At 40.8% G+C, this 12,673-nt stretch overlaps 1 protein-coding gene and 1 pseudogene across 2 annotated transcripts in view; both read right to left on the reverse strand.

Moving 5' to 3' along the window:
- ALDH18A1 (aldehyde dehydrogenase 18 family member A1) overlaps window positions 1-12,673 on the reverse strand; it is a 41,126-nt gene that overhangs the window by 24,697 nt on the left and 3,756 nt on the right. For both annotated transcript variants that reach the window (XM_055560064.1, XM_055560063.1), the window contains exon 3: window positions 4,921-5,135. In XM_055560064.1, the coding sequence (XP_055416039.1) occupies window positions 4,921-5,135 (215 nt within the window). The remainder of the gene's footprint in view (window positions 1-4,920; window positions 5,136-12,673) is intronic.
- On the reverse strand, window positions 10,694-12,063 carry LOC129637065 (60S ribosomal protein L27-like; annotated as a pseudogene).

Below are 12,673 nucleotides of genomic sequence, written 5' to 3' on the forward strand. Positions count from 1 at the left end.
CCAACAGGACTTGAAGATACACAGAACAGTCTATAATGTGGAAGGCCTAGCTGTTTGAGGAAATGAAGCCCAGAACACAAGTTTGGAGCCAGGAAATGCAACATAAACTTAGCAGATGGCTTCTCAAATTCTAAGGCATGCCCTGGGGAGATGATGCTGTTTCCAGGGCACGTCTGACTCTTGTGGGCAGCCTCTGGCTAGACCAGGGACAGATGCTGCTGCTCTTCTGCTCTGTCTGCCTAAAACAGTGTTGGTTACTTTGTTTCCCACCTAGGAGGGATCCACATGAGATAATCAAAGAGTCGATATTCCTAACCTGTCCATTCCTCCTGATGCTTGAACCCTAAAACCTGGATCAGGCACTTATGAGACAGCTACGATAAATCATAATCTAAAAAATTTATTTCTTACACAACATAGTAAATCAACTGTACTTTAATAAATTTTTTTGAAATGAGAAAAAACTTTTTATCATAGAAAATTTCATACTTAGGCAAAGTGGTAAGAATCAAATGATAAATTCCTATGGACTCATGACCCAGCTTCAACGACTATCTCTCATGGCCAATTTCTCACTCTCCAATATTCCTTTTATAGCTCCATTGTTACTTTAATATGAATCCCAGACTCCAGACACATTTGCTGGATTGCAAATATTTCTGAAAGTAATTGCTAAAACACAAAGTAAATGCATATATCCACAAAACTAAATTTATTATCTAAAACATTTCAATAATTCCCTAATATCAAATATCCAGTCAGTGTTCACATTTCCCCACTTTTTTAAGCTTGCTCAAATTGAGATGCAAATTAAGCCCACACACTGCAATTAGTTGAAGGGTCTCTTAATTCATTTTTAATCCATAGGTTCCCCTTGATCATTTTCTTCCCTTGTAATTGTTCGTTAAAGAAACTGGGTTGTCCCTCAAGGTTTCTCAACCTTGACTTTCCTGCTTCTGTCCCTGTGATACAGTTTAATGCTGTATTCTCTTTGCTGCAAACTGCTGTTAGGTATGGAGGTTTGATCTTTTATGTCAAGAATTCTTTACATGTCATGGTGTCCATCAAGGGGATACAGAAGGCCTGCATTCTTTCTGTGATTTTAGTTACTGTTGATGATCATCACCAAGACCGGTTAATTCATTACGGGCTACACTGATATTCTAATTCATTCATTTCTTCCCTATTTAAAGGCTGGAATACTTCCATAAAGGGAAACTTTCCTTCATCAACTATTTGGCTACCTTGAGGTATGACTTATACGTGAAAGGCAGCACAGATGTGTCTTTCCCTTTATTCACCAGTTTTCTAAATGAGTAGGCTCTCTGGTGCCGGGAGCCAGTGTGAGGAACTCCACCCGTGGCAAAGGTCATGAGGAAGGAGGCTGGGCATACGCAAAGGCGGAATTGAGCCTCAGGAGTCCCCCTGGAAATTCTCGAGCACCTACCCCCAAAACGAGAGTCTGCCTACTTTACTGCTTTGTGCTCTCACCTACACCTCTGACTTTACGGGGGGCTGTCCCCCACCACCTCTCTCTGAAAAACAGTTAATTTACAGCTCCAGTTGATAAAGTTCCTGGGCATGACAAGAGTGTTTCAACCTACAAACTCCTTTGGAAGTCCTCTAGCCTGCCTGAACAGGTTCTTCCGGCCACATGTGATTGTTCAGAGCCTCCCAACCATGAGAGGCATGAGATGTTCTAAACTGTCTAAATACAGATTCCTTTGAGCAGTTAAAAGATTGATTAGAAATTGTATTGTTGCAGGGTTTTTCACTTGTTGGGCCAATGTTTGCTGCTAAGTTTCCATATCCCTTACCTACTGTGTCCCTGGGAGTGTACTGATTAATATAATTGGTGTATAGGAATGTAAGTAGTAGCTTTAACGCTTGTAACCTTGGACCCTTGAGTTAATTCTTTTCTTGTTATAGCCCACCACACCTTTGCCCTATAGGAAAGCAACTTTATCTAATGCTTTCGGAGGGTGGCGCCTGACTTTAGAATAATCACCTTTAGAGAAAAATAAGTTTTCTGAAGAAAGGGTCATAAAATGTTAACAGGCCTCCTGGCCAGAAAATGATGTAAATCACCTAAACTTTTGCATGTGATAAGTTTGCAGGAAGAAAGCCTGGCTTACTGCTGACTCTACCCCTTCCCCCATTATCCTCTATGCACAACTTAAGGTATAAAAACTACTTTGGAAAATAAAGTGCAGGCCTTGTTCACCGAAGCTTGGTCTCCCCATGTCGTTCTTTCTCTTACCTTCTGGCTGAATTCCCATCTGGAGCGTGGAGGCTCGTCAAGACTAATTATGCCTGGGCTTCTAAGATCTGACCGGGGAGGCCTTAGTGTCTCCTCTCCTTTGGGAGAATGGGAGGACACCTGCGGCCTACATAGGTGACACAAATTCCTTGTCTTGGAATTTTATTAGCTTTCCACGTAAACCAAGTTATTCAGCCTCTTTTCTCCACTGAATTTTCTCACTGAGCTATTCTTATTTAACTACTTTTTATATCTTTAATTAACATTTAATAAGCTATTGTTTCCTGATCTCCGACGCCGTCCCCGCTTCCAATTCCCTGGATCCACTGGGGCTGGACCCCAGCACTCTGGAATCCTTCAAAAGTAACCAATGAATATTTTTTAAGTATCATTGTCATTCATAGATTTAAATATATTTTACGTGCTTAAATTCAGTGCAATAATTATTGATATTCAGATATTTCCATCTTTGGCCAATGGAGTCCACTTTAAGTTGGCTCCTGAGTCTACCTAACATGATCAGATCCTTGGACAAGATAGTGGACTCCCTATGTCAGGACTGCCCTGGCCTAGAAAACTGTTCCTTAAGGTCCACGGATGTCCCTAGAAGGAGAGCTGGCAACCTAAGCAAACCATTACCAGGTTCTCCCCACTTCATCAGGTTTCTCCTTTGCTCAAAATCTTCAATCTTCTTTTAGGCAGAAACTCAATTCCTCCACCCAGTGTCAAAGCCTTAACTAATGGAATTAGACACATTCTCCCTGATGAAATCACCTCCACTGCCTTCAAGCTCAGCTCCCTCCCTGACCCATCAGCATGCCAAACTCATTCCTGCTTTGGTCTCCTGTCTGGAGACTACTCCTGGAGCCTCCCTGTTCCCAGGACCACCAGGCTACACAATTCCAGGGGCACCATTCACAATGTGCACTTAGCAGCATGGAACACTTCCCCTTTGCTGCTTCAAATCCTGTCAGTCACAAAGGCTCACCCTGAGGCTCATCTCTCTGAGGAAGTTCCAACAGTGACCACACTCATCCAACCTTCCCACCTCCGGACCTGTCAGTACCTCTCATTTGGGTCCTCTCATTTGGATATGGTCTGCCTTGAACAATCACCTAATTATTTTGGGAGTCCCAGTTTATTCTGGTTTCCCAAGGGGAGAGACTACAGTTAGAGGCAGCCCTCTATTTACACAGGGACCAAACTCTGCCTCCAGATTGAATTACCAAGAGATCTGTGCAAGGAATCCTGGCTTTGGAAGGCCTCAAAGCAGAAGTAGCCCTTTGATAAACATTTGTTAAACTGAACTGAACTGAGGGACTCAATTTCAAAGGCAGATCTCATGATAATTGCTGAGTATAGAAAACATATGATGAAAATTCCATCAAGTTTTAGCAGTATTCTAATACCCACTTCAGTAAAAATGTTTTTTAAAACTGAAAACATAGCTATGGAAGATAGAGCTGAGTTACAGCTCGGACAGAAAAACTCCAGCTTTATCTCAAGGATATTTGGATGTCTGGGTTTTTGACTCTTGGTCAAGAGTTGACAAACTCTGACCTGCAGGTCAACTCTGACCTGCGCCTGTTTTTGGAAACAAAGTTTTATCAGAACACTGCCACACTTGTTTACTTATATACTGTCTAAGGTTGCTTCTGTGGTACAATGGTATGTGAGTAGTTGAGACGGACACTGAATGGCTTACAGAGAGTAACACATTCAGTACTGGTCTTTTACAGGAAAAGTTTGCTGATCCCTGCACTCCCAGAAAAGATGCGGGTAGTGGGATTTGTGATGTGATGTTTAAAGACCAAAACTCATATGTTGACCCCTTAAAGTCAGCTTCTTTACTGATAAACTATCAGCAGTCAGTCTGGTAAAAAATTCCCACTGAAAACTCTGCTTGAGGCCTTGCAAAGCCAAGATTCCTTGCACAGACCTCCTGGTGATTCAATCTGGAAACAGTGTGTCCTGTGCAGATAAGGACCCTGGGGGCTTGTGCACAGGATTTCTTCCAGCCCCTCAGTGCTTGCTTACCTTCCCTTCTGTGGCCTTGCATCCCTCTGCCTTTAAATGAAAGTCTTATATGGGTATTCTCTGTGGAGTCTGGTGAGTCTTTTCAAATATCTGAACTTCGGAAATATTTGCAATGACAGCTCCTACTTATTTCAAGATTACTGGGCTAATTAAAAAAGATAAAGCCTAGCAAAAGGTGGGGAGAAGCTCAATATTCACACAAATCTAGAGTTGGGTACTCAACTCTGACTATGACTACCTGGGGAACTTTAAAAACACAGAGGGGTGAGCCCCATCCCATCTTCACTTATTAAGCAGCTGAGTGTGAAGCCCAGGCATCGCCCAGCCCCTCGGTGATTTTAATGTGCAGCCAGGATTAAGAACCACTGACATACACAGCTCCTTCTCCCTAAGACGCCTGAGGGATGAACTGCACGAAATCAACTCCGCTCTTTGACATTCCCTCTGCTTGCCCTGGGATGCTTGTCTCCTGGTGGCACCTTTTCAGGAAAGGGAGTTTTCAGATCGGGTTAAATCTACTGTAGTCAAATGAGGATTATTTTTACAAGCTAAGAAATCTGAAATGACAGCTTAAAAAATGGACCTTGTTTTAGTTCAGCTGAATTTTCCATCTTGGGAATTACCTGCTCAACAATAGACGCCAGGCGCCCCAGGGCCAGGCCACATTCATCCCCTCGGGTCACCACGGCACTTCCGAGTTTCACCACAATTCTCTTTGCATGCTTCAGCTCACTGCGGTGGGCAAAAGACTTGCCATGTGTACGACTGAGGGGCACAGTGATAAAGGGGATGTTGCTCCAAGAACGAACATGTCTGATGGCTGAGGGCTGAACACGACCTGCAGAACCCAAACAAAGTCAAATGCAAGAAAAAAAGAGAGAAATACGCGATATAATTTCTCACTGAAAATATGCATGCAAAATAGTAGCCAGTTCAGCCACCAAAAAATAGTTTTACCATTCTCAACTGAAGAAAACCAGTATATCAAAAGCCACATCAAGCAAGTTTTAGTCCAATATTGTGTGGAGTTTGTATCCAGTACACAGGTACTCTCCAATATTGCTGGTCAAGAATTTAAACAAAATCTTTCCTGAAGATATGTTGGCAAAATGTATTAAAAACCTTAAAAATATTCACATCTTTGATTCAGCAATTTCACATTCAGGAAATTTATTGTAAGGAACTAATTAGAGATAGAGACAAAGAAATTTATCAGCAGGCTATTCATCAGCATTATTTATAATAGGAAAAATCAGAAGCAGAGTAAATGTTCAAAAACAGGCAGGAAGATTTAACATTTTTAGAATTTTTAATAATATGGGAAAATGGTCATGATATGTTGTTTCACATACATTTCTAAATGCATACAAAAAGGTAAATAAATAAAAATATTAATCTAATTTTATCTCATGATTGATATTATGGGTGACTTATTTTTCTTTATTCTTATCTATGTTTTCCAAACTTATGCAGCAAAAATGTATTGCTTTCATAAACAGAAAAATATGTGTGCTTTTAAAGAAACCACATTGCTATAACAGTCTGATTAGCTAAGACAATATAAAGTAAGTGGTATAAGTAACAAAAAATCATAACTAATCTTCCTCTAAATTTTCTCTCAAATATGGCAGCAAGAATTCAGATGTCTGTAACAAGGATAAAATAAACCAGATAGCTTTCTGAAGGAAAATAATGTTGGAGTCAGATCCTTCTTTGTATCCCTGTGGACATCTGCCCCTAATCAATTCTTTCCTGATTCTTCTTGTAACACTGAACAAGATTTCTAAGAAACCAAACAAATAAATAACCCCAAAAAGAATCCTCACAACAAAACAAAAAACTTGGTTAAAAAGCTGAAAATAAGTCACACCTGAACATCAGGCACTGAACCTCCTTATCACTTCTCGTGACTCCAACTTCCTGCTGACTGCCTTCCCTCACAGAGTTTTCTACCTATCACCACAGACCTTAGTAAATACTGGAATGAGTTACTAATCATTCTGAGCCACCTTCAGACTATTCTATAAATCTATTATTAGAGTAACCTCCTTCACTTGAATCAACTATTCTCACCTTCCTTTATATTTACAGATTTCTCAGAATTTCTCTACCCAGTGCCTCTATCTCCCAACCACTGACTCCTCTAACTGTATCTGAGCATCTGCTGTCTCTGTCTACACTACAAAAATTAGGGTAAAGCAGGCAGATCCTTATTCTCATGGACCAGAAGATCACTGTGTGTTCTCCTCCCTCTCTACCTCCTTCACACACAAACCTGAGAAAGAACATTTTAAATGAAGTCATAAAGAGTCTTTTCTCTCCTCTCTTAAATAACTATTTCTTTAAGTGACAATGTTTCAGATCTGTGGAGATTAAAGAAAGACGATATGGTCTTTTTTCACAACAGACTTGCAATCTGGTTTCCAGCAGACAGCTAGCTGCACAGTAAGCCCATCACCTGGGATAGAACTGGAGCTTGACACCCTTGCTAGACGTGTTCCTGGTGAGGGGGTCCTAGGAACCAAAGGACCGGTGTGTTGTGGGGGCTCTTCCCTGGACATCTCTCTTTGTTCATCAGGTTCATCGATATAGGTGCCCTGGCCTAGTCTTCAAGGATACTATCCTAAGCAATACACACACCTAAGTCTAAGCATAAAAGCTGTATACCTAATAGTTTTGGCCCCACTGACCTGATGGAGGAAGGGGTGTAGAGGGAGAGACTTACTCTCCTGGAGTTTGGACCTGTGATCGTCAGTGGCTGTATGCAGCGCTCAGAGCTGTACCCATGCGGCATGCATCTCTCTTGACAGCTCTCAAGGCCTGGTGGCCACTTTTCTCTCCTGTGCATTGTAGCACATGTCCTGGCCTAGAAAAGTGCTGCGCATGGGCGGGGCAATCTGAGAGGGCACTTCAGGGACACAGGTAGTGGCAAGCAGGTGAGTCCTAGCAGGCCAGGTTAGCATGACTGAAGCTCCTGATAAAGTCTATCAGCAGAAGAGGGTGGCATGGCGTGGTGCCAGGCAGTCAAGGGTCACTCTGGCGACAGGCAACTGGGTCACAGCACATTAAGTTTAAGGAAAGGTTCGAGAAGAGGCCAAATCTATGAACAAGGTTTTAAGCAAATAAAAGCTCAGTCACATCTAGTGGGCTCCGCCCCAAGGAGCATGCTATGGGGCCCAGGGCTTACCCAGGTTTCCTATTCAGTGACAATGTGACAATGCGACAATGCCGTCACCCTCTGGATTGAGGGCATTTTTTATGTTCTGCAGTGTATTATACTTTTGGGGGTTCATATGAAGGACTGAGAAGGCCTTGATTAGTTAGGAAAAATCCACGGCTTCTGAATAGGTAATCTCTTCCCATCTTCTAAGGACCTTTAGGCCCCAAGTCTCAAAGAAAAGCCATCTACTCCTGTTAAGGATGAAGGGATACCAAGGTACATATGTATACACATGTGCTGGGGGGAGGGGTTGCCCATATTCATCAAAAGTGCCATGAGTCACACTTCAAGGGAGAAGCCCTTTAGCTTTTCAGCATCAAAGTCCTAATACTCAGTTATGAGGCTGTGTTTCAGGCCTGAACAGGAAGGGACCTGGAGATGGTTTCTATCTCCCTTCCTGCCCTTCCACTTCCCTCTGTTTGTATCTATATGCTTTCTCATTTGCCTTTTCTCTTTTTTGCTCTTCTGCTCATCATGGTCAGTGAACATGGGGCTCCAGAAATAACTGAATACAAAGAAAAATCTAGGGATAAGATTACAAAGTGTCTCCTGTGAATGAGTCTAATAAGAATAAACAAGAATATCAACAATAAAAACCCTAAAGTGAATACTATATACCAGGAACTGTGTTAAAACTATTCCTACACCTTATACAGAGGCACAGGAAATATGAAGGGAGTGTCTGACTCTGGAGTCAGACTTCCTGGGTTGGAATCTCAACTCCTTCACTTACTTGCTGTTACCTCATTTTCCTCATAAGGTTTTTGTGGAGGATGAAATGAGTTAATGCATGAACAGGGACTGGCACAAAGTAAACACTTAATAAATATTAGGTGGTATATAAAAATGTGTTAGCTATGACTATCATCATCATCTTTGTGAATTCTCATGAGTTAAGACTCAGGAGTTAGGTATTACTATGCATTAGTTTTTATTATTCAGTTCAGTTCAGTCGCTCAGTTGTATCCAATTCTTTGCGACCGCATGGACTGCAGCACACCAGTCCATCACCAACTCCCGGAGTTTACTCAAACTCATGCCCATTGAATCGGTGATGCCATCCAACCATCTCATCCTCTGTCATCCCCTTCTCCTCCCGCCTTTGATCTTAGCCTCATTTTATACATAAGGAAGCTGCGGCTCAGAGAAGTTGAGTAACTTATCAGCATTATCAGACTGCAAAAACGGCCACAATACTTGAAGCAGTTCCCATCCACAGGTGGAATCTATTTTCTCCTCTCCTGGCCCTATGACTTGCTTTGACCAATACACTGCAGCAGAGCCTGCACTGTATAAACAAGCCTAGCTGTTTACAACACTGTATACAAGCCCGTTTTAACTTTGATGAGATCCAATTTATCAGTTTTTCATTTTATGGGCTGTACATGTGTGCTAAGTCTCTATAATCATGACCTACTGTTTTCTACAAGCCTGTTTAAAACACTATATACAAGCCTAGCTCTGTATAAACTCTGAGCTTAGGTTGCAGAGACCTTGTCACTCCCAAGCTCGCTGTTCGTGGGAAGCACCATGTGAAGAAGCCGGGGATGGCCTGCTGTAGGATGGGAGACCATGTGGGACAGAGATGATGTGTCACCCCAGCAGACTCCCCACTGTCCTTCAACAATCAACCCTGACCTGAGCCAAAGTTGACAGCTGACAAGAACATGGAACCACTGTGTAGCTGAGCCTGATCCAAAATGCCAGCTCATGGAATTGTGACCTAAATCCATAGCTGTGGTCACTAAGGAAGTAGCAGAGGTAGTTTTCAAACACAGGGAGCCTAGTTTCAGACCCTCAGCTTTTAAACTTTACACTCTTCTTTGCATGAAAGCTTCCCTTGTGGCTCAGATGGTGAATCTGCCTGCAATGTGGGAGATACAGGTTTGATCCCTAGGTCAGGAAGATCCCTTGGAGAAAGAAATAGCAAACCACTCCAGTGTTCCTGCCTAGAGAATTCCATGGACAGAGGAGCCTGGCGGGCTACAGCCCATGGGGTAGCAAAGAGTTAGACATGACTGAGCAACTATACTTGCATGAATGGGAAACAGATTTTTCCAATGGTGATAAGCTTCATTAGCTGGTAAGCAAGTCCTCTTGCAGAAAGGTTTTGAGATTTGTTGATAACATTTAGGTGTTATCAAGGAGACAGGTAATTCAAAATATCATAAACAGCCTTTGTAACTAGACCTCTATAAGCAAAAAAATAAATAAATAAATGAATCTTGACCTAACTATCACACCTTATACAAATGTTAATTCAAAATGGATCATGGGACTTCAATGTAACCACAAAACTTTTAGGAAAAAAAACACAGAAGAAAATCTTCAAGATCTAAGGCTATAATAGAGTTCTCAGATTTGACCTCACATGTACAATCCATGGGCTTCCCAGGTGGTGCAAGTGGTAAAGAAAGAATCCGCCTACCAACGCAGGAGATCCCAGTGACTTGGGTTCGATCCCTAGGTCAGGAAGATCGCCTGGAGGAGGGTATGGCAACCCACTCCAGTGTTCTTGCGTGGAGAACCCCACAGACAGAGGAACCTGGTGGGCTACAGTCCATGGGGTAGAAAACAGTAGGTCATGACTATAGGGACTTAGCACACACATAAAATCCATAAAATGAAAAACTGATAAATTGGATCTCATCAAAGTTAAAAAAACAAAAATCACTTTCCTCTATGGAAGACCCTGTTAAGTGACTGAAATGGCAAGCCACAAACTGGGAGAAAATATTTTCAAAGCACAAATCCAATCAAGGACTAGTATCTAGCAGACATTAAAAACTCAAAGTTCAACAGTAGAAAACCAAACAATCCAATTAAAAATGACATTTCACAATGAGGATATTCAGACAGCAAATAAGCACATGAAAAGATGTTCAATCTCATCAGCCAACAGGGAAAAGGAAAACCACAGCGAGATATCATTATGTATCTATCAAAATGGATAACATAAAAAAGAGCGGCAACATCAGATGCTGTTGAGGATGAAGAGAAAGTAGATCACTCATACACTGCTGGTGTGAATGTAAAATGGTACAGCCACTGCAAAAACAGTTTGCCAATTTCTTATGAAACTAACTACCACATTGCATTGAGCAGCTTCAACTGCAAGCAACAAATTCTGGTAAATTCTCTTTTCATTTCCATTCTGTTATGAATATTTTCTAATTTTCCTTCTTCTTTTTTTTAAAATGTTTTTATTAACTGAGACAGACCTAAAATCGCAGCTTCTGGAAGAACCATTTGTTCTTGCTGGTCTTGCATCTCTCCTCAAACTTGACCTTTGCCTCTCGTCGGGCCTTGCGTTTGAGAGCAGGGTCTCTGAAGACATCCTTGTTGACAACAGTTTTGTCCAAGGGGATATCCACAGAGTACCTTGGGGGCATGAGGTGATTATAATTATAAACTTTCACAGAAGACTTGATCTTTGACCTCTTGGCGATTTTCTTCTTGCCCATGGCAGCTGTCATTTTGTGGGGATAGCGATCAATTCCAGCCACCAGAGCATGGCAGTAGGGTCAGTTTGAGGTGCCGTCATCAATGCTCTTCACGATGACCACTTTGCGTCTGGAGTAGTGACTGGTCAGGACCAGCACCACCTTCCTGGGTTTAATGAACTTGCCATTTCAGCAGCTACCATTTGGGACTACAGCAGAAAGGGTCCAATTTTCCTTCTTATGGCTTAGATATACCCATCATTTAAAAGTGAACATTTAATTTCCAAATACATGGGGTTTTTAAAGTATCTTTAATATTAATTTCTCATTTTGATACTAATTTCTCATTTAAATGTTTTCTTCTCTGCAATCATCCTCTGTGTTTTTTCAGTCTTCTAGCTTTATTGAGGCTTTCAATGGCTTTCAGTGTGATCTCTTTTGTCACACTGCACTTGAAAATGTGTGTGTTATTTTCAAATATCTTTCGATATTGATTTCTAACAGAATTCCACAGAGATAAGAGAACAGACTCTGTATGATTTAAATACCTTTAGACTATGAACTTTTTGCACCTTGTTTTATATCCCTGGATATCTTCCAGTGTCTCCTAGTTACAGTCTATGGGAACTTGAACATGATTTGTATCCTACTATTTTGTGAAAATTGTATAAATGTTAATTATGTTGAATTCATTCAAGGTGCTTTTCAGGCATACCATATCCTTCTACTTTTCTGTATATTCACTCTATTAATTTTTAAGAGTGATATTGAAACTTCAACTAAAAATCTATCTACTTAAAAAATTTTTTTAATATAATGGAACTACAAGTAACTTTGTTCTAGATTTTCCAAGTCTCCTGTAAATGTGTTAAGCATACTTTCATAATTTAAAAAATAAAAAAGAAAGAGAAAAAAATTAACTACCACATGCAACCAACATACAACCCGGAAACTGAACTATTGGACATTTATCCCAAATAACCACAACTATATTCACACAAAATCCTGTACACAAATGTTCACAGCAGTCTTATTCACCACAGACACAAAAAGTAACCAGGTCCTTCAATGATGAATGGTTACACGAACTGTGGCACCCCCATACCACTAAATACTACTCAGTCATAAAGATAAACAAAGTGATACAGACAACAAGAATCTCCAGAGATTTATGCTGAGTCAAAAAGGTCACCCCCAAAGGTCAGACACTGTAGGATTTCATTTACATAACATTTAAAAATTATAAAAATGGAGAACAGATTATAGGCTGCCAAGTGTTAGGGACGGGAAGGAGGATGGTTAGATAAGAGAAACTGAAGGATTCCGTACTGATGGAAATCTTAACCTGCTTCTGTCCACATTGATACCCTGGTTGAGATACCGGGATAACTAGGTATAAGTGCTCTCTTTGTATTTGTTCTTAAAGCTGCAAGTGAATCTATAATTATCTCAAAATTAAACACTTCATTACAAAAAAGGGAATGAACAATAATAGCCTGCAAAAAATCTGGGGGGATTAAATAAAAGTAATATTTTATCTTTAAAAATCTTTTTAAATTTTGAGGGTTTTTTGTTTACATACCAGAAGCTGTAAAATTAATGTATACAACTTCATGAGTTTGCAGGTAAGTATACACTTGTGAAACCATTGCCATAATCTATGCCATAACCTGTCTATCCCCTCCAAAAACTTTACGTTATTGATAAATACAA

This window comes from Bubalus kerabau, chromosome 22, assembly GCF_029407905.1.
Source record: "Bubalus kerabau isolate K-KA32 ecotype Philippines breed swamp buffalo chromosome 22, PCC_UOA_SB_1v2, whole genome shotgun sequence".
Taxonomy (NCBI): domain Eukaryota; kingdom Metazoa; phylum Chordata; class Mammalia; order Artiodactyla; family Bovidae; genus Bubalus; species Bubalus kerabau.